General features: G+C 51.4%; 1 protein-coding gene across 7 annotated transcripts in view; it reads left to right on the top strand.

The window, feature by feature from the left end:
• DDX31 (DEAD-box helicase 31) overlaps positions 1-24,978 on the top strand; it is a 72,971-nt gene that overhangs the window by 20,746 nt on the left and 27,247 nt on the right. For 2 of the 7 annotated variants that reach the window (XM_045467349.1, XM_045467351.1), the window contains exons 13-18: positions 703-879; positions 4,740-4,799; positions 13,836-13,886; positions 15,484-15,623; positions 20,693-20,774; positions 22,416-22,547. In XM_045467349.1, coding sequence (XP_045323305.1) covers positions 703-879; positions 4,740-4,799; positions 13,836-13,886; positions 15,484-15,623; positions 20,693-20,774; positions 22,416-22,547 — 642 coding nt within the window. Of the gene's footprint in view, positions 1-702; positions 880-4,739; positions 4,800-13,835; positions 13,887-15,483; positions 15,624-20,692; positions 20,775-21,621; positions 21,747-22,415; positions 22,548-24,978 lie in introns of those variants that run through there. The other 5 variants (XM_045467353.1, XM_045467352.1, XM_045467355.1 and 2 more) reach the window with 4 other exon arrangements.

Genomic DNA, 24,978 nt, shown 5'->3' with positions numbered 1-24,978 from the left:
GTGCACACACACACACACACACACACACACACACACACACACACGTTTTCCACTGTAACTGTGTTTGCAAATGCAGACTTTACCAGTCAGCCATCCTGGGGTTGTGGTAAAGACCCAGAGGTCAGTGATAGCTGTCACATTAGACATGAAGTTACCTGAATCCTCTGCTGGGACGGAGGACCAGGAGCATCACAGGTGGCAGAAACCAGCTGCATGCAGGCAGACACGGGAGCCTGTGCTCCTGGTCTCTAAGAATTCGGGCATTTCTGTGCTTACTGGACGCACGTGATAACTTCCTCTGGGGTGTGGGAAAGTAGTGGGTGTAGGGGCTCGAGGAGGAAGCTTCAGAGGTACCGCCTGCGGGGCCCCAGCCAGGCAGGGGCACGTGCGGCAAGCCACGGGTGGGTGGGAAGAAGGGGAGCGCACGGCCTCGGTCCACGGCGCATCTGCGCTGCTCAGGTTTGGGAAGCCTGGCCGAAGTCGTAGCCGTGTCACTTTCCTTTCATCTACTCTTTGGAGCGTATGTTGTATCAGTGGTACTTTTTTTTTTTTTTTTTTTTTTTTTTGATTATTCAAAGCTGTCCGTCATCTGGGTTTCCAGATCCGGGCCAGCACGACTACATGTTTTAGAGAAGTACTCGTTTCAGGGTCACCTAATCTTAAACACGTGTGGTGGTTCTTTCCCCCTCGGTACCGACGTAGTTTGAGAAAGACCAGAAGATGATCATCTTTTTCTTGAGCTGTGAGCTGGTGGAGTTCTATTACCGCCTCTTCCTCCGGACCCTGCCAGCCTGCTCAGGGGCGCCCGCGTCACGGCAGCCACCATCTGCCTCCACGAGATTCAAATTCCTGCGGCTGCACGGCAACATGGAGCAGGAGGTGAGCTTCGCGCCCGTCCCCGGGAGCGGGAGCAGGCCCGAGTCTGACGACCGTGAACGTGGCCTTTCGGGGTCGGCTCTGGCTTCCTCCTCGGACTCCGCCGGCCGAGGAGGGGACGAGCCTCGGGCGGGCGGGCGACCCGCTGGACCTGGGGACAGATCGCACGGCTGCGTCGGTGCGGGCAAGGGCGTCTTTTGTTCCCCGGGTGTTCTTGCTCCGGGAGCTGCCCTCTTCCACCTGAGAGAGCTCGCGGCCCGGCTTGGCCCGAGTCTGCCTCAACCAGCTGTTAAGGCAACAGAGTACCACTAAGTAGCTGGCACCAGGGAAGGGTTTTGCCTTTTTAGTACCCAGTGTGTAATTAGGGCTTGATGTCTTCAAATTAAGAGCATTAATGGAGCTAAATTGTGGATCCCATATGGTACTGCTGAGCGCGACTGCTGTCATTGTCAACAAGATACAGCGCCTTCACTCTTAACACCGTGGTTGGGCGAGGGGCTTCAGGGTCTCAGTTGTGTCTCAGCTCTGAGTAATACTGCCGTTCAGGAGGGAGAGAGTCACGCCTCCCGGTTTTAGGTTCTGAGCGGCGCAGCCCTCGTTCCGTCCAGGCGATGGGCAGGGAGCCGGGTGAGGCGTGCGCCGGCGTGGAAGGCGGACGAGCAGGCCCTGCTAGTGGGAGCCATCTTGTCCTGGAAGGAGGTGACCGGGCGCTCAGTCAGGGCAAGGGAAGGACAACCAGGAATCGGAGCAAGGCTTGACTAGCTCCAGTTCGTAAAAAACACACCTTTAGAGCTGAGGGAGACGTTAAAGCCATCAGGTCCAGCCCCCTTCTCGTGCTCGCTTTTGTCAGTTTAATAATTTAAGAGTGTGCAGGCTCAGAAAAGTGAGCGTGCTCAAGGTCACTCAAGGACCCAGCTTCTTCTTTCCCACGGGACCGGATGGAATTTCCTGAATCGTCCGGCCCTTGTGAATGTTACGAACTTCAGGGTCCCTGATGCGGTGGATTCTGTTGATCCCATAATTTAATGCCATTTAGAGCGTTTGGTTTTTGGTAAAGCTTCGTTGCCTCATCCTCTCGGTCTTCTTCACCAGAGGCCTTGTGCCAGGCGGGCGTGAGGACAATGAGGGAGCCGGGTGTGGACTCACAAGGATCTAGGAATGTGCATTGATCGTGCAAAAGGCTCTGTAGTTAAAGGATCTCAGTCCGATCGACTCGCCTTCTGAGGGCGCTGGTCTTGCAGGATGCTCACAGCCGTGTGCTCTGGGACGCACTGCTTGCACGCTCGTCCTGGCTCTGCCTTTACTGGCGGTGTGACCTCAGGAAAGCGTGTCGCTAAAGTGGAGGTGATAGCGGTACTCACTTGATGGGGTTGGTGTGAAGGTTCATTCGGTTAACGCAGATGATGTGCTGAGTACGGGGCCTGGTGCGTGAGCGCTCCACGAACGTAGGTGCCGTTATTGTTACTGTCGTCTCTTTCCGGAACGGTTAGCGTTCTGCTTATTTCGTCTAGTGAGTGTTTAGCCTTCCCGGCCTTCTCATGACATGGGCAGAAGGTGGGAAGGAGTATTTCTGTATTTCGAGTTACTGGCCAAGTGTCTTGTCCCACGCTAAGCTAAAATAGTCCCAGTCCCGTCTGCCTGGCTCGTCACCCTGGCCACGGCTCTACACGACCTTGGTTTGGTCTCCTTGATGGTCGAAGTGACCCTGACCACATTTATGAGCATTAGAGAAAAGTTGCTGGGGTCTGTTTTGTTTTAAAACATTTCATCTTTAATGTTTGTTTATTTTGAGAGAGTAAGCCCCTCCCCTGCTCCTGCTGTCTCAAAATAAGTAAACTTTATTATTTTAAAACAATTTTTTTAATGTTTACTTTTGAGAGAGAGAGGGAGAGAGAGACAGGGAACATGAGTTGGGGAGGGGCAGAGAGAGAGGGAGGAGACCCAGAATCCAAAGCAGGCTCTAGGCTCCGAGCTGTCAGCACAGAGCCCGACACGGGGCCGAACTCCCAGGCTGTGAGATCATGACCTGAGCCCAAATCGGACACTCAACCAGCTGAGCCACCTAGACGCCCCATAAATAAACATAAAAAAGGAAAGAAAAAAAAAGTAGCTGCGTGACAGCTGTGAGGAAAGCTCCGGGTTTGGTCATTTTCTCCTTACCTCAAATCTGAATGTGTTACGTCGTTCGTAGGATGCGTCTTACAGGCTTTTATGAACTCTTCTGATTTATTTTCTGATTTTGACTCTACAGTGACCCTTACAAAGAGCATGCAGCACGCTGGGCAAATCCAGCTGTCCTCTCGAGGGTCTGAGCACTGGCTCTGGAACACGACTCCCTGGGTGTGGGTATTGCTGTGTGTCCCTTGGGCAAGAAGTGACTCCACCTTTCTGTGCCTCAGTGTCTCCGTCTGGAAATGGGTGTGGTGATAGTACGACCGCTAGGGTTGTCGTGCAGAGTGGGTGAAGTTCAGGCACATGGGGCGTAGGCCACTCTCCGGGACTTGGTAGCCCTCGGTGTGCTGGTTGTCGTTACCCACTGTCCTGAGTGAGGTGTGCCTGGAGGTTCCAGTTACGTGACGGAATGACATGCAGGTGAAGGACCAGAATGAGGTGCGCCCCAGTGGCACGGTGGCTGAGCCAGACCTCACTGGGAAGGTGAGACCTCACTTTTTTCTTTTTTCCAAGTTTTAGTGGCTTGGGTGTATTCGTTTTCCTGTCCCTGACAGACAGACACGACCAAGTCTCATCTCGCAGTGCTGTGACTTAACCCACGTTGAGTGTGCCCTCGGCAAGCCTCTCGAGCGGACGCTCTTCGGTGGGGCAGGACTGCCTTTAGGGTTTTAGCCCAAAGGGATAATTAAATACATACCCAGCAGACACTCTAGGAGGGTGTTTATCTCAACATTGGGCGCCAGGGCGAACAGTTGGAGACAAACCCAGCTGCCAGGGACGGGGTGTTGGACGACGGTGCCCATTCAGCTGAAGCCTCGGTAGCCACGAGAGGCGATGTGATTCGGGGTGTCGATTGGCACAGGAGGGTGTCCGTATTCTGACACGACAGCGTGGGAGCAGTGGAAGGAGCACGCTGCCATTTGAGAAAACACGTGTTTACGTGCCTGCGGAGGGTGTTGCCTCAGTTTCTTCCTCTGACTTAAAACGTGTATATAATTTCCGGGACGCCTGGCTGGCTCATTCAGTGAAGCGTCCACCTTTGGCTCAGGTCATGATCTCACCGTTCGTGGGTTCGAACCCCGTGTCGGGCTCTGTGCTGACAGCTCGGAGCCTGGAGTCTGCTTCGGATTTTATGTTGCCCCGTCTCGCTGCTCCTCCCCTGCTTGTGCTCACTTGCGCGCGTTCTCTCTCTCTCTCTCTCTCTCTCTCAAAATAAGTAGACGTTTAAGAATTTTTTATAAAACATGTACAATTTTGTATAGCTAAGATACGTGGTGATTGTAATTTTTAAATTTTCTTTAAAATTGGTTTTTAAGAAAATTTCCCTGTAGGAAAGGTGGTGGTTCTTTATTCCTCTCGACCTCGTGCTTAGAATAAATTCTGAGTTGGGAACCTGGGGTACAGTAACTTGCGGCCTTTGGCCTTGCCTGCTCTTGGTATTGGCCGTCCCGAGGGGTGTGCCCACCCTGGCCCTGTCTTACTGAGAGGTGCTGCCCTCAAATAGCCTGAGAAGTCCAGACCTGTAAGGACAGGGTCTTGATGAGATGTGAAGAATCTGCTTCTCTTTCTTGGAAAAGCCTCTCCATGCCTAAAGACAGAGCCCTGGGAAGTGGGGGGTTATGGGAATCCAAGCCTGCCTTGCTGGGACTGACCTCAGAGTTGTCAGCCCCTGTTTTTCCTTGTTTCTGTAGGAAAGAACAGCGGTGTTCGAAGAATTCTCACATTCCAAGACCGGCATCCTCCTCTGCACGGTACGTACCATTCTGTACTCTACGTGGGGGCCGAGAATTTCTGTAATGGTGGTCACGGGTTTTCGCCTCTGGACAGTTGGCCTTGCAGCCAGCCCCACGGAGAGCGGGGATATCGAGGCCTCTTGGTGTGGCTGGTTGCCTTGCACTTCTGGTTGTCCCCTGGCCGTGCCACAGACAGCCGGCTGCCACCGTGCAGAAGTCTTGCCGATTTGCTCACTAATAGTGGCAGCTGTTGGTCTGAAAATGTGTGAATCTTGGCGATTTCTATCCACCAAAAATGTGTAAATTACAGCTATCGGGGGTAATTAGAGCTGAGAAAGTCTTTTCGCCGCAGAGTCGCCCCACTTGCCTCTGCTCGAGCCTTCTTTAAGAGGAAGATAGATGTGCTTGGACAGATTTCTTTTGCTCTTGTCTAAACGCATCGTTAGCCCTGCGGTTTGGGGGCCAGGTCATTCGGCCCCGGCCCTCGGGGTTCCCCCGCCCCCCTCAGTGCAGAGCTGGCCTTTATGATGGGTCTCGTGCTCTTTTGAGATCGAAAACTCTCATCTCCCGTGCCCCCTTCTCTGGGACTTCACGGCACCACCGTTGTCACTGGCTCCTACGATTAAAGCCCCTTCTCTCCTTGTGCCCTCCTGGATGGTGTGACTTAATCCCCAGCTCATCTGAGAAGTCCCCGTGTGTGCAGTGGTGACATCGCACTGCTGACTGGGCGATCCAGTGGGCAGGTGCTGGGCAGGACAAAAACTGTTAGCTGTTTGGATACCTGTCTAGGCCTCACTTTTTAACACCGTTACTTTTTAAGGAACTCCTGCTCTGCATTCAGGTGACAGGTGTTGTTTTAATGGGTACAGCTTGGTTTCTTACGCACAAGGTGGCCACCCAGTCACCCGTTTATCACCGTGTGCCAGTTCTGACACGAGGTGTGGCAGACGGGGGAGCCGGGCGTCCGGATCTGAGCACGGTCACTCCTGGCACGCTTGCCTCCTGAGGAGCACTGAGTCTGACCAGGCGGCCCTGCCCTTTGTGGAGCCCATCCATAAATCAGATGCTGGTGTTTGCTCTAAACCGTTCTTTAATGCCAGCGCTGAAGTGAGGATGAGTCCAGATCTGCTTGGGAAAGAAGTTTGTCAAAAATCCTTACCGTCGCTAACGATACTCTCTGGAACCTGACCTCTTCCTGGCTCCTCAGCCTCCACTTTCCCCCTTGTTGCTGGCCTCGGCCAGATAGGCTCCTGCCTTGGTTTCCTGAATGTGTTGGTCTTCCTTACCTGGCCTTGGGGCCTTTGGACCCGCGTCCCCCTACCTGGGGCACCTCCCCTGACTTGCACTAGCCCTACTTAGGTCTCTGCTTCAGTTTCAGCTTTTCGGGAAGTGCACTCCCAGGGCCCACTTTTCCCCAGTAGGCCCTCCCAGCGCACCCCACACAGTACCCACCACACCTGGCCTAGATGTCCTCCCCCACCCCGAGCACGAGCCCCTAAAGGTGGACTGCAGGTGTGCCGTAGGCACTCAGGATTTGTGAACCGAGTGGGTGGGTATTTGGGGCCCAAGAAACAGTGTTGAGAACCACCGATGTCTGCCTTTTTCTGAAGACTGGAAGAGGCTGAGGTTAGTACCCTTGCTCATTGGGAACAGGTTCACTTTGCATATCCGTGCTGTACCCGAGGGTGAACGTTACAGGTTGTCTGTATTGAAACAAAAGACAGTAGGAACCTTTGTGTTGGAGTTTGAGTTGCGATAAGAGCAAAATGTTTTTATCTTTGACCCTTAAGATGTTGGGTTTGTCCCTGGTGGAAAATTCTCAAGTCTCCTGGTGTTTCTTTCAGACGTGGGTGAGCTCTGGGTCTCAAAGAAAATTCCAGGTATTTGAAGTTCAGTGTTTTGGTTGGTTTGGGTCTTGGTTTGTTTTGTTTTTTTTTTTTTTCTTTTCCAGTAGGTTTACGTGGAAGTAAAGGTCGTTCTTTTTAAAAGGTAATTCTCAGTGGGGTCGGAAGCCTATGATGAGTTTTCTTGTTTTGTCTGGCTGATACCTGCAGTGAGGTTGGCCAAACAGAGAGCGCCACTGCCTGGGCAGGGCACGGCATCCCCACCCCTCTGCCCCCCACCAGCCCCGGCACCCCTCCGCCCCCCACCGGCCCCGGCACCCCTCCACCCCCCACCGGCCCCGGCACCCCTCCGCCCCCCACCGGTCCCGGCTGCCGCGCGCAAAGCCAACTCGCGCTTGCCCCCAGTCTGATTTCACTCAAGTTTCTTGGTGTGTGCTCATTTGCTTGTCGAGGAACCTTGCAGCGTGCCGATCTTCCGCCAGCCCCATCCCTTCTTCATTCCGCAGCGAAGGTGACCAGAGGAGAGCCGGGCGGGGGCTCACTTCCTGCCATTTGGAAGCCAGGGAGCCAGCACGCAGTCCCTGGTGATGAGGAGCTGCTCTTTTACCCTCAGAATTCCCCCGCTTCCGCCGCATTTGTTTGCTTTGGCCTGAAGCTTCTGGTGTGTGAGAGCTGTAGGCACATGAGGCCCACTGCAGTAGATCGTGGCCGGGTTGGGGCGATGCTGTCACTGCATCCTTTTAAGCAGCCTGTTGCTTGCCAGGCCCTCTGCATGCTCTCCGGGAGTCTCCTTAGTGTTAATGAGGAACGGGGGCCACGTCAGGACAAGGCAGATGGAGAACTGGCTTCTTTTGATAAAGAGGAATCGTGTTGTTAATTGTTGCAGGGGGATTTTCCCTCCCCTTTATACCGTACCTTTTGCCACTTTGATTTATCATCCCAAGATCTTTTACCGAGCCCAGAAGACTGAATGTCTGTATGAAAAGTTGGGAACTGTGCTGTAACCACTCAGAAACTCACAATTATGCTAGTTACTGCTTCAAAATTCACTCCCCCCAATCCATTTTCCTCCCTCCTGTCTTTTCTGTTATTAGGAACAGTCCAGGATGTGTGTGTGTGTGTGTGTGTGTGTGTTTTCTTTCATCTTAATTATAAACATCTGAAAGCAAGGACCTTTCTAATTTCTTGCAACCTTCAGGACCTGGTACCTGGCTTTGTGTACTGTGGGTTCTCAACAAACAAGTGAGCCCATGGTGACATGAAATGTAGGCAGAAGCGAAAGGGCAGTTGGGGCAGGGGAGACCAGTTTGTGAGAGAGGTCCTTACACATTCAGAATGGAATTTTGTGCCCTCTAGAGAAGTAGATGTGAGAAGAAGCCAAGTTAAGGGAGTAGGGATTAGTGGGAAGGAGCTGGTTGAAAGTTCAAAAGCCCACTTTCCCAAATGGAATTAAGAAGTCAAAGGAGTCAGATAGGAGATAGTAGATCATCTACAAAGTTTCCTCCTGCTTGTGGTGCGGAACTCCTGATAAACCAGAGGTGGGGAGGGTGGTTTTCAACACCATTGTTATGTTGATCGGTCGATAAAGGGACGTACCACGGAGTAACTGGAAGATGATGATATTCCCAAGCTGCCTCTGGTTTTAAGGCCGACGCTGGACTTTTCCATTGTTGTACATGTGGCCCTCCCTGGCCATCCGTGGGTACCATGGATACGGAGCACAGTAACCTTTTCCCCGGCACAGAGAGGCACCCCCCGGCCTCGCTTGGTCTTCTGGCTGCTTCTCCGCCGAACTAGATCTTGGTTGTGGGGCACGTGCTTGCTTCAGAAGACCCCGAATCTGTGCTGCTTTCCTCCACCTTCTCCATTTGTTTTTTGTCTTGAAGCACACCTTTACGTCTGTGCGGTTCTTAATTTCCCTTCCTCCTGGGGAATTTCCACTGTGCCCGGGGAGGGGGGGGGCTGGGAGACAAAGGAGGCTAGGAGATGAGGCCAGGAGAGTCACGGGAATGTCACTTCACCACCGACAACACATGTAGACTCTCCTGGTTTTCTCTGGGGCGTGCTTTTGAGGTAAAGTTTAGCTTTTCCACTTTATTTCATTCGTGTTAATGGCAAGATCATTTGGAGATGGTTGGCTGTTTACTCGGTTACGCTAACTCATGTTGCCAGTTTTCTGGCGGCTCCAGCCAAGCTCTCTCGCCTCTGACAGCTTCTGCACTCTCTCCTTCCTCCTCTGATTACGCAGCCCAATCTGTCACCCGGACAACGGGGGCCTGTACCCCGCTGATGGCTTTCCACACACGGCAATAATGACTTTTGGCAGGCCGGGAAGGCGGCGGAGGCGAATTTGCTACGTCCCTTGCTCAGAGAGCCGGCAGGCCCCCTCTCCCTGTTAGTAAAAGCACTTTGTGAGGTTCTTGGGTAAATAAATGAGTCATTTTAATCCAACTGACAGGCTGGCACCTGAGCAAGCTGCCTTCCATCTGTACTCCTCGGTCTCGTGGAGGCGGCCCATTGTCAGGCCCCGGGCCTTCACGGCCTCACCGTTGAGTGTCTTTCAGAGCTGACTTTAGCAATTCTTTTGCCCTAATTAGCTTAAAGGAATACGGTTGGGCTGGGTCTAAGTTCTAAGAGGGGCAGAGAACCGAAGCCTTTGCCGAGACGTAGGTCAGTTTCCTGTGGACCTGGCACCCCCAGCGGACACCGTTGCAGAGAATGGAGCAGATCCCGGCTTCTCTGTGGTCCTCTGCCCGGGTCGGGTGCGCGGGCACACAGATCACCTCCTAATTGCCACCGTGTCGATTCCTTCTTCGTCGTGGAATGAAATGCTTGGATTTATAGTTCTCAACACACTTGCACAAACACGGTCCCGTTCGATCTCCTCAGCCACCCCGTGAGCTGAGATCAACAGGGTGGGTCTTATAGCCACGGGACGGGTGGGTAAACTGAGGGTCAGCGAGCCGCGTCGACTTGCCCAGGTGGTGTGGCTGCTACGGGGAGGCTGGAGTTCAGTTCTGTCTGTCCCTGGGCCACACAGGTTGTCCCTTTGTCCCGTTCCCTGTGGTATCCCGGGTCGAGGATAGGAAGCAGGATTTGCAGGACCAGCTTGAGGGAAGCCTGAGCAGTGGTGGCTGTCAGGGAGGGTCCCCCCCCTCCCTAAGACATAAAGCAGTGCTCGATGGGAAGGTGGTGTCTCGGCCGGTCCCCCGAGCGGGAAATAGAATGTCGAATGGTCCCGGGAAGGCCGCTGGCATTCTTCCTCCCCATTTCGGTATGTTTGTGCTCAGTGAGCTCCACGAACGTCACCTGCTGTTTTAGAGTTTCATCTGTGTTTCTTGGTTGAATTTACTAAACCAACGAGCATTACATTTTTTACAAAGTGTCTGTGAAGCTCAGACAACCACTGTCTACATGCATCTCCCGCTGCAGAGCACTTAAATAAAATAAATCATTTCTTAACAAGAGCTTAGCAGATTTAAGAACCCGTCAGTTTTTCTAAAGACATCAACTGTGGTTAGCGTAGAAAGCGATGTCTGCTTCCCTTTAAGATAGAGAACCCTCTAAATTGTGTTCTCAAAGGCATCAGCTCGGGAACATCCGCCTTCAGTTTTCAGGGCAGTGGGAGCTGTCTGCAAACACTTGGTAGGTGGTTGACATGGTTTGGTACGTTAACTTCCGCTTAATACCTCATAAATGCAGCCTAGCCACCACTCCGAGGAAACTTCCAGCAAGCCCAGATGTAATCAGAGTGAAGGCAGACAATTCCTGACCTGCCCTCAGCGGTCCTTGCAGGTGGGTGAGATGATGGTGGGACAAGATCTTCCTTGTCTCCTGCCTCTGACCCTGGGTGATACAGGGAATAGTTGGTTGAACGTGCTTTTTACAGACACTTTGCATAGGATTCTTGGTTTCCAGAAAAGCCTTATGTATGTAAATCCTTAGTGATACTTAAGGGGAGAGGAAGGCCAGCTGTTCTTGACGGAAAAATGGCAACCGGTAAGTGGAAGAAGGGGACGCCAGCTAGAAAGCCTGCGTCTGCAGCCGCCGGAGGAACAGCGAGGCAGACCGGCAGCGTCGCCAGATGCGAAAACTTGTGGGCAAAAGGATTTAGGAAACGGTCTCCAAGTTCCACTCCCCAGTTTACTGATTGGTTACAAAGGAGGAGGGTACCTTCAGGTGGAGAGAGCTGGTGGGTGGATGCCACTCCTCAGGGGACCGTGCACAGCATCACCCATGCAGGACAGATTGCCCTCGCGTGTCTCCTGGTGTCAGCCACTCACCGCCCTTAGGTCTTTCTGCCGGAAGGCTCCACCCGAACCTTCCCGTGGGGACACACAATTAGACAAATACAGATTCTAGGAGGTGCTTCAAGACACCTGGGCTTCTTCAAAATTGAGTTATCAAAAAGCTAAGTAAGTAAATACTGAGGGCAGGGATATCATTCTAGATCAAGGAAGTCTAGAGGGATATAATAAACATAGAATGCCTGATCGATGAATCATTTCCTGGGTTGGGAAAGAAAACCACTATAAAAGTCAACCTTAGGTGCAGTTAGAGAAATTTGAATATGAAACGATTATCAGGAAATAACATTATTTAATACTAAATTACTTAGGTATGCTAATGGTATTGTGATTACGTAGAGGAATGCCTTTTTACTTAGGAGGTACGTGCTAAAGTATTTAGGGATAAAATGTCATGGTATTTGCAACTTTCCGATGGCTCAGAAGCGTGTGTGGAGAAAGAGAAAGCAGGTGCAGCAGACAGATTAGCGGTTGATGAATCCAGATGAAGGATGTGCAAGTGCTCCTTGGTTTAAGTTTTTCTAAGTAAAGATTTCGGGGGGAAATAATATGCATTCGTGGTCAAAAGAAAGACAAAGCAAGCAACACAGGAAAATGCAAAGGGAAACGTAAAAATCACCAGAATCCCTCTCCCCAGACATAACCGCGGTTGATCGTTCGGGTGGGCCTCCTTCCAGGTGTGGGCTCCCGGTTGATCTCTCGGTTCATCTCTCCACTTAACTGTCTACCCATTTAATGTCTCGTTTTTGGTACCCGCTTTTTTTTTTTTTTTTTTTTTTCCGTGGATTTTTTTCTGGAAGAAACCAGACTTGGTGCTTTAGAATACTTCGCATGCGGGATGTGGCTTCCTGCGCCCTCCGGGTCCAGCCAACGTGCTCCTCTGTCCCCGACGTTTCCTGTAAAATAGGGGCTGGGAGCTGCACACCTGGTTAGATTTGGTTTCATTTTTGGCAAGAATACGTCGTAGGCATCACCAGTACTTCTGGTCTTGACAGCTCGTTGTCTTTCCAATTATGTCAAAACATTTACATTGTTTCAGAGTCAAAATCGTAACAGTCCATTAAAGGGAGTCCAGCTTCTGCCCCTGTGGGCGGCGCCCAGCCCCTTCCCCTCCAGGTGAACTGTTCTTGTAAGCTTTTGGGGTTTCTCCTCCGTTATTTCTTCTTGAGATGCAAGCAGACGTGTTTGTATTTCCCTCCTCTCGCACACACAAGCCTCCTCCGCACGCCCAGAACAGATCGTAGAGGTTCTCCGTGCCAGCACGTCCGAATCCCCATCCTGCTTCAGCCGTGCCACACTGCTGCGGAGGGTAGGTGCTGCCGTGCTCTAGTCACCTGGTCTAGCCCTGGTAGACATGGGGGGGGGTTTCCAGGCCTGCTACACATACTGCCAAAATCAGGAGCTTTGTGCGTGAAGCGTGTCGTATTCTTGCCAGTGTATCTTCGGGATGGATTTCTGGAAGTGACGCTGCATCTGGGCCAAAGGGCAAGTGCGTATGTAGTTGTGTGGGATATTCCCAAATTTCCTACTGTAGGGGCTTATGCCATTTTGCATTCCTACCAGCAGCTTCTGAGGGATGCAGCATCTTTTTGGTGGTGAAACGATAGGCTACGGCCTTGGAAAAGTAAAGTGGATTCAGGATTCGAGGGCTGCCTCTATGTCTTAACCGTGTGTCTCCGGACAAGCTGCTTGATCTCTCTGAACCTTGCTTTTCTGTCCGTCAAGTGGGGGTAGGAGTTGTTTCGGAGATCGCTCAGGATGACGCAGGTGAAATGCTGCAGAGTCTGGTGTATGGTGCGCGCTCAGTAAGTGTTGACCGGGGATGTTCTTGTCGTGACGGTCGTGCTCGAAGAGGAATGCCCAGCGTCATTTGTCCCTGAAAACTGAAAGGTGCCCACACTCTCGTCCCTCTGCCAGAACGGCCAGACACCGGAGAGCAGAAAGCCTTTGCTTTTTGGGCGGCAACCAGCTGAAAAGAAAAGAACTACGTCTCCTTCGCTTTTGCGGTTTTCATGTCTGGTTAAGTCTGTGGCTGGGGTTCTACTTTAAGTGTCACAAGAGGTGGGACATGACTTGATATTTACTGCTGTCTGAGGCTGATGAGCCCTCAGTGAATACTTGGCAACTGACCTCCACAAGGGAGCACTTTGGGGTGGTCTTTCAGACACGCGCCTCAAAGCCCTGTCGTTGTTGGGCATCGCTGACAGGGGAGGGGTGAGGATAATGACCCACCAATGCATTCATCTACCATAGAGTGGTTTCTCAGATAAAACGTGAAAGTAATAAACCACGCTACAAGTTCTCAGAATTTTTACATGACATACTGATGAAGACTTAAGTTCTTGAGCAAACATGCGGTTTATGTTCTCCTAGTAGGGTGAACATTTTGTGACTGCCTCACCAACATGTTCTGTAGAGCTTACCCCCTAAGTTAGAATTTTTTTTTTTAATTTTTTTTTAACGTTTATTTTTTCTTGAGAGAGACAGAGTGCAAGTGGGGGAGGTGCAGAGGGAGGAGACACAGAATCCGAAGCAGGCTCCAGGCTCCAGGCTGTCAGCACAGAGCCCGACGCGGGGCTCGAACTCACAGGCCGTGAGATTATGACCTGAGCAGAAGTCTGACGCTTAACCCACTGAGCCACCCAGGCGCCCCCCTCCTAAGTTAGATTTTTTTTTTTTTTTTTTTTTTTTGGTCTAAGTTAGAATTTTTAACCACAGATGGACTTCAGTGGGTCCCTGAAGTTGTATGTAGGGGTGTGTGTGTGTGTGTGTGTGTGTGTATACACCTGTGCACACGGGGGGGTGGTGAGCCCTCATAGTTTGCATTAGATTATCAGATAGATCTATGGCCTTAAAAAGACTCAGAAACTCAGTGGTAAGCCATATTCTCTTCTGTTTTAAAGGATGTTGCAGCTCGGGGTTTGGATCTCCCTCAAGTCACGTGGATTGTTCAGGTAATTTTTCAGTTAAGGTGTGAGCTCAAGGCAGGAATAAGCGATTGTGAGTAGATGAGCTGGCTTTAAGTGGAATAATTATTATTATTAGCCTCTCGGGTGTTGCCCCGGTAACCAGGCAACGACCAGCCTTATCTGCCCAATTCTCCAGGACCTTCCCCTAACACGGCCCACCTAGCCACTGTGGTGAAACGGCCAGGCTGAGCAGTTGCGGGAGGGAGGGGCAGACTCCCCTGCTCCCAGACTGACGCATGTCACACACAAAGTTTCAGCAATCTGAAAATAACAGGAATTACCCTGGCCCTTGGGAGGCCTCATTGTGTCCGGAAGGAGATGGCTCAGCCTGTCCTGAGAGCCGTGTCCGTGTGCATTGACCTGCAGGGGGCAATTAGGGCCTGACAACATCTTACACACACCTCTAGCCTTAGACGCTTTGCCAGAGGGCACAGGTGTTAGCACTAGAGTCTAGTGGTTTCAGTTTTGTTTTTTCTTTTCGTTAGTCTGCAGAATGGTATTTTTAAGCCTTTCTGTGTGGGGGCCAGGGGACACGTGCCCCATTTACGTGAGTCATGGTTTATTCACGTGTTAGTGGAATTGCATGCCTGTCACTGGCTAGGAAATCTGATCTGCTCGCTGCAGAAGACAGCCTCTTTTGGACTAGAGGCATTGTGGTGTCTTGCCTGATGGCCACACAGCAAAATAAAGATAAAAAGCAGGGTAACTTTAATGTGGGGGATGGGGCAGACACATAAACTTGATCGTTTAGAGCTTTTCTGTATTGTGAGGTGGATTACTTTCATATGTCTGACATCCTCGTATATTCTGTTCATTTTGGGCCTCTGATCTTTGATTTGTGTAGCTGCAAAGAAAAAAAACAAGGAAGAACGGAATATGGTCAGTTCCTATTTGTGATAAAGTTACTGCCACAGAAAATATGAAATGCTGTGCATAATGCATTCTGCTGAGTTAGAGTCTGCCCCCCACCGCCCCCAGGTCAGGATTGCTGTCCCCGGTAACGGAAGCAAGTCCTGCCAGAGGGGAATCTGCCTCACGGCTGCCCCGCAGCTCTCCCAGTTCCATTGGGATTGGGTGTCACTGCGGTGAGATGGTGGGCACCGGCTCCCGGTGGCCCGGCAGCAGAGCTGAGCTCTGATTAGATTAGCCAGCCCCTTCCTCCTGACCCCGTCCAGGCCTCTATGGCCTCAGCCTCATTGCCGCGTCTGCCGGCCAAGGTCACTCGGTCATCCTACCCCACCTGCCTCCGTGTTCACCTTGCACGGTCACCTCTGTGGAAAGATGCAGATAGGAGACTGAAGAGACCTGTGGAGAAGTAAAATTACAAAGGAGATACTGGGACGGGAAGGCGCTCGCTCATCGGGAACTTGGCCGCTGTTCACGCTTCTTGTCTGAGCCTCGTTATTTCCAATGAAGGCAGGGCTTTCAGGCTTGAGTGGCTTCTCCTTGGGGTTGCGTGAGGGTAACCATAGCACCGGGATTTAATTCTTGGGATACCTGGAGGCAGGTGAGGGGTATTGCACTTCCAATTAATGGCAATGCCTTGATCTGTGAATGCCTTCATTTTTGTTACCCTTTTTAGTACAACGCTCCGTCTTCGCCTGCTGAATACATCCACCGGATTGGGAGAACCGCCCGGATTGGCTGCCATGGGAGCAGCCTGCTCATCTTGGCTCCTTCGGAGGCAGAATATGTCAACTCGTTGGCTTCTCACAAAATCAAGTGAGTCAGAAACCTGAACGCGGTTTCAGCTGATCTCACCTAATTAACTTTCTGTCGCTTTCTACAGTGGATGGGCCTTGTAAGCTGACGAAGAGCCATTAACCCTTGTGATCTCTAAATGGGTCCCAGAATAGCCAGTGGCGAACACTGAGCCCTTCACGCCGTCAGCACATGACAGTTTTCACTGCGTTGCCACACAAAGTCACGGAGCGATCTGTTGCACTTGGTTTTTCTTTAAGATAGAGGTCCGTGTTTCCCATTCCTTTTCTGTACAATTCGTGTGCACAGCCCTCACAGCCAGCTTCCTGAAGACCTGCTTCATTCAGTTTTTATTTTTGCGCACAACGTTCTGTGCCTCTAAAGGTGATGTGTCTTAGAAAAAAAAAGAATGCTGGTGACTCATCACAAAGCCCGCCACCACCAGGAAGATGAACCCAGGGAGGAAATCTCTGGGGGCAGCTAAGGTGCCCGCGTAGCCTCGCAGCCGCCGTGCCGTCACTGCAGTCGGGGCCCCCGCGGACCCAGACCTCGCTCTGGAAAGACCAGCAGGGTAAAGACGGAGAACAGCGTCTCGACCGGGCCGAGCTGAGTATGAGGAAGGCAGAAGGAGCTCGCCTGGGCTGCAGAAACGTGTTCCGAACGGCGTCCGGCACCTGAAATCACCAGTGCTAGTAACAGACTGCTAAAGGCGTGCGGTTTTTCACACTGGCCTGCTCTCGAGAATTTCTCCTGCTCACGTAGCGCGGTGATGCGGAGCGTGGTTCGGAAGGCACGGGGAGAGCCCTGCGCGTGTGCCCAGGAAGGTAGGGCACGACTCGTGCCACGCGCGGGAGCCCCGATGGCCACCCGAGTGCTGCTTGGAACCAGCGCTGTGACACCAGCCAAGCGCAAGGGCCTCCTGTCCCGGTGCTTTGCCTCACGCAGCCCCACGTGTCATGTGAAGCAAGAGGACCACAGTCTCTCGGTCTAAAGTACACAGCTGGCAGGGTCCTTGCGTTCTGCATGTGCATCGCAGCTCCCAGGCAGGCTGCCTGGGACCTGGCCTGGGGACCAAGTGCAGGCCACCCACTCAGAGAGCTGCCTGGGGCCACCCCACCTGCAGAGCTCTCCCTGCTTCTCTCCTTCCCTTCCTTTCTTCCCTCCCTCCCCTCCCTCTCCTTCCTCCCGCCCTCCCTCCCTCCCTGTACCCTGGGCAGACCTAGTAGGGCAGCCTTGGGCCTGCTCATGGGAACATCTGTGGGCTGGGGCGTCCTCAGGAAATGTGCCTTGTGTACACCCTTCAGTGTTGAGGAGGCAGGAGCCTCATGGTGATTTCTAGTGGGCCAAACTAACACTCGTTTGGGTTTTCCTTTCGTTTAATGTCTCATCTTAAAACAATTTAGCCACCCAGAGAGTGGTTTTATTTGTTTCAGGAAGACTGCATATTTGATGTTACTTGTAAGAGGAATTCTGTTGGTCAGTTGGTCAATCATATTTCACCAATAACAACTTCTCGGGCTGGATTCTGAGTGTCTGGAGCTTCAGGATGGCCAGCCGTTCTCTCCGGTGCTTTCCGGTCCTAGGATGGCACGCCACTGGGCAGCTGTACCGTGGAAGTGGGGGGTTGAATGAAAACCCACGGACGTAACCCCTTTTCCTGTTGTCTCTTACCCCGTTCTCACAGGCTGGGGACCTGTCACGGCACTGCCGCTGTTTTCCTAGAGCACAGGGACTTGTCGAGCCTCAGAACACGTTTTCAGAGCTGTGTGCTGTCCACGGGAGGACATATAGTCCCTTCACCTTGGCGGCCTCTTATCCCCTGGCTGCTTCCCCCCCACCCTGTGTTCTAGACTTACAAGTTCACGCTCCCTGCGCTCTCTGTTCCTTCCTGTTCACGGCTCCTGGATGTTTGCCCGCGCTCATTCACTTTGACGCCATAAGCTCGGAAACGTGAGTGCCAACGGTCCTGCAGTCACATGATAATTGTCCAGCCCGGAGTTACCCGCACAGATGCCCCTGCCCTCAGGTTTCCTTGACAAACGCGTTCAGGCTGATGGCTCTGAAAGATTCAAATGAGAGCCTAAATTTTCAAAGGGAAAAGAAGAGCGCCTGGGTGGCTCAGCTGGTTGAGCATCTGACTCTTGATTTCGGTTCAGGTCACGACCTCACGGTTCATGAGATCGAGCCCCACGTCAGGCTCTGTGTCAACAGCGTGGAGCCTGTCGGGGTTCCCTCTCTGCCCCTCCTTCTCCCTCTCTCTTTCTCCCTCTTTCTCTCTCAAAAGTGAATAAATATTAAATTAAAATGGGAAAAGAATAGCCACGTGTATTTTGAAGATATAAAAAGCACAGTCGTTCTCTGTGATGGTCTCATCTGGAAAAAACTGTGTCGGCGGCATTGGTGGGAAATCCGGCATCCCGTGTTCACATTCAGGAGACCGCTCCGAGACTCCAGTGATTCGCGATATTTGGACTTGCAGGGGAAGTTCAGAAGCCTGAAGACAGAAGTACCCAGAGGAAGAGATTTGGGTCTCTTGTGGAGTGAACATCTACTCGAGGGGGGGAAAGAGCCCTGGAGGGGCCCGGCCTTGCTCGTTTCTGCCCTGAAAATGCACCTGCTGAAGCTTCTATACCTGAACCTGCTTTGTGGGCCTGATATAACCAACCCCCCCCACCCCCCCCAAAATGTCAGACCTAAGTTACAATGTTGCAGCCATGAATGATGCTTCCAGATTTGTGTCTGAGGAAGAGATCAATGTTGGGTATCTACATATAAGCTGTTTTGTACTTAATTCAAAAAATTACACCTAAGAAGAACTAATTACAAAGTGTGCTGTGGCAACAAGCAGACTTAAACCAAAAGTTACTCTGCTAAATATTCCAAAAAAAGAAAAAAAAGAAACCAAAAAGAGAAGGAAGATGTGTGTATGTATTGTGCGTAAGAACCTGGGAGCCGGGCAGCCGGATGCTGGGAAGGCTGATGAATTACAGGGAAGATTCAAGAAGGCAGGCTGAGGCGCTCGGCAGCAAGGGCCATCACAACAAATTGCTGCCTGCCTTCAGACGCCGAGCACTGTGGACCTCGCCCTGACAGTGTAATTTAGCAGACGGGGCAGGAGACAGGCGCCCTGGGCCGCTGCCACCTCAGCCTGAATGCTCAGGACTTTGTTTCTGCATCCTTTGGAGTCCCTTGTATATGCCAATCTCTTAACCGATTTCCGCTTCCCTTTTAAACGCATTTCTAATGAAAGTCGTCATTGGTTTGTTAAAATGTAAATGCAAACTGTGTATCTCTTAGATCAGGCATAGGACAGGTCCCTGAATTTATTTCTCTATCTTCTCATGGTAAGGCGGGGCGGTTCAGATCTGCCGATGGAACCATAAACAAGCAGAGTAGATTGCTTTGTTCCTCAGAAGCCACCCGATTTCTGAGAACAGGAGGAAGGCCCTTTTAAACTGTAAATCACTCCAGTTCTTTCTCTGCTGCCGTTCACTTGCGGTGACCGGCCCCCAGCACTGTCACAGGGACACACACGGCAGAGGGGTGCCCGGCCCGAGCGCCAGCCCAGACACGCCCCTGGAAAACCGCGCCTCTCTGTGGTGTGTTTGGTTCTTTGTATCCCTGACTCCAAGTGGCCTTATTCTTAGTTTCTTTCTCCCTGCTTCAGAATCTCACCCCGAGTCCTTCTGTTCCTTTTCCTTTCCTCCTGAAGAAAACGAGTGATGCACAGAGGCAAGTCCGTCAAACAAAGAAAAAGCCAGGACCGTGCCGTGCTGTGCGTTCACCTCCAGATTCTCCCGCGTCGACAAGAGGCAAATTCAGTGGCCACGGCATTTCTCTCTCTTATGAAAAATACATTTGCTGTGAAATCACGAGCATTTTCCCCCAAACTCCTACCCTCGCAGTACGTGCTCTGCCTCCTCGGGTTGACTCCTGCTGTAAAAAGATTTCACGGCTCCGTGGGGCTGTGAGCTGGCAGCACAGGGGGGAGAGTGTGGAGGGGCGGGGGCTGGGGGTGTTCAGGGAAGCGGTGACACATTTCAGGTAGATCGCTGTCAGAGACGTGACATTTTCATTCATAGCTTTGTCAGCGTAACCTTTGGGGGAAAGGGGGAGAATTGTCTTCTCCCACCTGAGAGGTTGCCATTCATGTTTTAATTTGCTGTTACGTTAAAAAAAAAGAAACAACATACAAGGAAATCATTTATCTTTTTATGATCTGTTTTTCTCCCAGAACTCCTCCTTCCCCTTTTTTTCCCCCCCTCCCTGGGAAGTATGTTTTCAGCAACTCCTGTTTCTTCCTTAGGCTGTAGTACTTGATCGTGTGCTCACTTGCTGTGTTTGAACGCTGTGGCCCGCAGACTGGTGGAAGCGGGGCCTGGGCCGCGGGGCCGCTGGGCCGCGAGGCGGGTCGACCTCTTCTCCTGGCTCAGGCTGGCTTCTGTTCACAAGTGAGGCCCAAATTCTGAGCTCAGCCGTTTGCACACAGCTCTGCATGCGTCAGAGGTCCTCTGTTCCTCACCCCTTCATAACGAAGGGGTGAGAGGGTAGACAGACCTCCGGATATGTGAGAAGAGAGTTCGGGGGCTGCGGTCACTTGTTGGCCTTCCCTGAGGAGTTGACCCCAACAGTTACAGACCTTTAGCCACACACTCCCCTCCCGCCTCCGGCCTGGCCTTTTTTTTTTTTTTTTTTAATATAAAACTAAAGGGACTATCTGCGTTGTTGTTTACTTTCTCATGTGCTCGTGTCAAAGTGTAGTCTATTAAGAAGCAGGCCTGCTTTGTAGTGTTTGAGACTCATTAAGAAATAATGGTGGGATGCCCACAGAGGAAATTCTAAACGTAGCCTATTTGAAAGTCGCCAGAGAGGAGGAGAGTGTTGGGAATATGACCCCTTCTGTCCTTGTCATGTCCTAGAGGTTGCTGCCTTCCAAACTCCTGAAGGTTTAGGAAACTGAATTCCTTTCCGTGAAGGTGTAGTTTCTGTTCTACATGGAATTAGCTTGAGAATAGGCCAGTTTTATGCATCGAGATTCCGGATGTTGCTGAAGGTAGCAAGTTTACCTTGACGTGCCCTTCCTTTTACAGCGTGTCTGAGATTCACGTGGAAGACATTTTGTCTGTTCTGACAAGGGACGGTTGTTTGAAAGGGAGCCGACGGGGAACCCAGGTGAGTGTCATTATTTATGATACTTGCGGTGAACAGACACGACTCACTTCTTGATTTGGGGTGGTGGGGCTACTGTGTGTGGGATAGTTAGTTCCTCTGTTGAGCAGACGTGTGTATCTCAGGGGCCATGAACGTTAGATGAGGCCACATCTTGATTGTGCTTTCTCCTCTCTGCTCCTGGACGCGTTTTCTGGTCTCATCCCGTTGACGGGTGACCGTCCATTCTTGAAGCCCGCAAGGCCGCAGCAGGCTCCCAGCGCGGAGGCCTCGTCCTGGCCCACAGTGAGTTTGGAGGCAGTGTTACCTGCTCAACCCTGGTGCCCCCATCCAGATTCTCAGCAAAGACAGCTGATTGGCCCATCCACCCGTGACAGCACGGAAGAAACTGGTGTCTCTGTGTCTCCATGCAGACACACGTAGCGCATCCGTTTTTTAATGTGTGTGCCACACACAGAGGAAGAGTAAAGTTGAGATCATCGAAAGGAGACATTGGTGTTATCCATGTGGTTCCACACGGGGACCCTGGGCACCCTATCCTGCGGCCCTCCTGTGACTTTCCCCCTGCTACGTGGCTGTTCTCCACTCCCACTTTAGCCCTGTACCCACTGTGTCACAGATATGTGTGTGTCACGTTGCTGTGTGTAGTTTTGTCTATGAAACATTAGTGATTTGAGTATTTTACATTTGTTTGTTTAAGTCTGAGCATAGACTGGAAAATGAGACCAAATAGATCAGGCTTAATTAAGAGTTTCTTTTATGCATCAAGAGGCGTCTTTATTTGGATCAATACTGTCCCTGGGGCTGGGACCTGACTTGACTGGCCCTGACTTAAGCCCTCTTGCTCCAGAAAGAACCTAAGGAAACGTATCAACGAAAAGGCAGGGAAACCGTCACAGCGTGTGTCCTGTGCCCGGGACTGTGCTACACTCTTCATGGTTTGGTCCTGTTTAATCCTCCCAGCAGCCCCACCAGGTGGGTGCTCTTGTCCCACTTCCCAGATGAGGAGACTGAGGTCCAGAGGGGTGAAGAAACGTCCACAGGGACGCAGCCTCCGGTGCGGTGGAAGCAGGCAGCCTGACTTCAAAGCACGTGCTCTTTGCTTCCATTGATACAGACGAAACCACGGCAGTGGCAGCGGCTAGCTGTTCAGTTAGGTAATGTCAGCCCTCGCTAGGTGAGACGTGGTCAACAGACGACGCCACAACAAATATCCCATAAACCAAAGAAGCAGGGAGAGACTCAGTTGATCAACAAGTTGTTTTAAACCATGTTTCGTTAGAAAACATCCCTGCCGCGCTAGACTTTGGAACATCCCATATTAATAGTTTGTTGTCAAGGGAACGGACCAGTCACCAAACAGATGCTCGTTGGTCCTGGCACGCTGCTGTTCTCCTGAAGCTACTGCAGATTCTAGGAAGGGTTTTTTCATGTTCCCTCAGACACTTCATTACAGCCCCAGGACCATGGGCAGTGTAGCAGAGGTTAAGGGCATGGCCTCAGGGTCCCCAGCTCTGTGGCTCTGGGCAAGACTGGACGTCCCTAAGCCGTGGTTTCTTCTTATGTAAAAGTGAGATCACGTTAGCATTCTTGTTAAGGAGATTGGAGGACTGAGTAAGAAATAACCCGAGAACCCCAACACAGGTGCTGAAGGGTGTTCATGGTCATCATCAGCTAGTAGCAGATGTAGAGTTCCAAGTCCAGACTCAGCGACACGAAACCCGGTGCTTGTTGCTGTGGCACCGGCGAACGTTAGCCTCTGCCTGCTGGCCAGAAGTAAGAGCAAGCGGTAAAGTTACAAGAAAGTTCCAAAGAAAGTAAAGGTTCGGTCAGATCTCCTCTTACACCATTTCTGGGACTGACTCTGTTGGTGTTTGTCCCTGAACCGAGCACACATTGTTCGGTCCAGGGAGAGCTGATCGTCACGTGGGTCTGCAGAAGGAGCGTCTCCTGCGGATTCCCCCCCGCCGGGGAGGGAGCCAAGCAGCCGCGGTGCCCTCTGCTCTTCCGCGAGCGAGCCACGGCCGTTTCCCAGTCCCCGGCCTTCCAGGGCCTTGCGTATCTACTCCCACGGAAGCAGAGGCTTCCTTGGCACGAGGCCGGCCTTGAAGCCTTGCTCGAGGGGGGGGCTCGGGGACACTTCGTGTAGGGGCCGGGGCCCCAAGGCAAGCAGGCTTGGGTTCCAGACGATGCTTCACGGCTGGTGGTTCTGCAACCAGAGTGCCCGTCACGTGGGTTGCTGTGGAGCTGACCTAAAACGAGGCGGGCGGCGCTCTGTATGCTTCTGGGCCGGCGGTTCATCCCAGCCCCAAGCTCCTGCCTTGATGGATGGGAACCAGTAGGATGTTTTTATGTTTTTAAGGAGTGGTGAGCTTTGTTTTTAAAAAAGAAAAAACAAGGGGCGCCTGGGTGGCGCAGTCGGTTAAGCGTCCGACTTCAGCCAGGTCACGATCTCGCGGTCCGTGAGTTCGAGCCCCGCGTCGGGCTCTGGGCTGATGGCTCAGAGCCTGGAGCCTGTTTCCGATTCTGTGTCTCCCTCTCTCTCTGCCCCTCCCCGTGCATGCTCTGTCTCTCTCTGTCCCAAAAATAAACGTTGAAAAAAAAAATTTTTTTTTTAAAAAAAAGAAAGAAAAAACACTCGGCGAGGTGGGCTTTCACTGACCCCAAACTAACAGGTTAGCCTAGAAAACTAATCGTACTACAGGCCCCGGGTGCCATGTCGATGAAAACCTGGCCTGTTTAATTAACCAAATTTAACTTCAATTTGAAGGCCAAAGGGAAACTCCGTGAAACTGACTCTATTACTAGTTGTCACACAGATCTACAACCCGAAAGAGTGTTTTATGTGTGTGTGATCCGCGTGAGTAGTGAAAAGAATAAAGTAGATGCTGGATACAACTTTTAGTTCTGTTCCTCATAAGAAACACGGCGTGTTTTAATTGCCGTTCTCCATGTGGGTGGTTCCGTCTAGCCCATGAACCAGTGCCGGACAGATAAATGTGAGCTCGGTAAATAGGCTTTTTACACGCATAGCCAGACACCTCACTGTAAGGCCTCTCTTCTCACTCGATTGAAGTCCATTGTAAATGTCCCTTTGGCACATACATTTTTGGGCTTCTGTGAACAGAAAGAGTGAGTGAAGCATCTGTAAAATGTATATTTCATATTTAGGTATATAAAATATATATAGCTACGTCTGGGTGTGCGAGTGTTCACCCACCTACAAAGAGAATAAATTTGATCTTTCAACTTTACTGGGAAGCACTCAGATGGTTCTAGGGAAGCATGAGGGTGAAACTCAGCTTGGCAATAAAGTGATTAAAACAGTCCTTCCGTTTAGTTTAAAAACACTTTAGAAGTTAGCAATGGGCATGTTTCCAAAAAAAAAGAAAGGAAGAAAGAAAAAGGCACCTCCCCTACCACTGCCACCACCTAAAACTTTTTACAACAACCACAAAAAATCCAGCCCAAGTATCTTCAACTCATGTGTTGCCTCTCGATAGGCATGAAATTTTCATCTTCAAAGTATGCGCACACCCAAACATGCTTTTTCTACGAGGTTTTTTTTTGTTTTTTTGTTTTTGTCCTCTGAAATATGCCTGTAAACGGACCTTAGCAAGAGACTGGTGCAGGGTCAGGTATTCAAATGAGATCAGCAGCCCCGTCCCTCCGTCCTAGTGCTCAGTCCTTGCACTCGGCTGTTCTCTCCAGGGTCGGTAGGGCTTTACGGACCAGGGAATGCTGAGTGTGGGCCGTTGGAGACGTGTTTTCCTAAACTAGCCCCGGCCTGCTAGTCCCAGGTTAGCTTCGTTAACCAGCACTGCGTCTGTGTGTCTTTGAGGGGTGGGTGTGCCTCCGGGCTTTGACCCGCTCTCATTACGGGAGTGTTTCACCTGTCGGGGCTGAGACGCTGGCGTGCACACAACTCTGCCCCTGCCTTCAGTTTAAATTTAGACCGTCCTCCCCAGAAGACAACTGAAAAACACCTCATTCTCAAGAGGGGTAATTTTAAAATAAAGTATTTCTGGAAGTGGAGGGGGTAGGGAGAGGAAGACGTGCTTTTTCCTGAGTATATTATGTTTTCTGCCATTAACTTTTCCTTACATTTTACTGAAACTGACCTCATCATTTCAAACGTGTGAACCTAGTCTTATTGCCTTTTCTCCACCTATTTCACTTGTACACACATTATCTATGTGTGTGTATG

Source organism: Leopardus geoffroyi, chromosome D4, assembly GCF_018350155.1.
Source record: "Leopardus geoffroyi isolate Oge1 chromosome D4, O.geoffroyi_Oge1_pat1.0, whole genome shotgun sequence".
Lineage (NCBI taxonomy): Eukaryota > Metazoa > Chordata > Mammalia > Carnivora > Felidae > Leopardus > Leopardus geoffroyi.
Note: the sequence above shows the minus strand (reverse complement) of the source record. Positions and strands in the feature narration are given on the sequence as shown.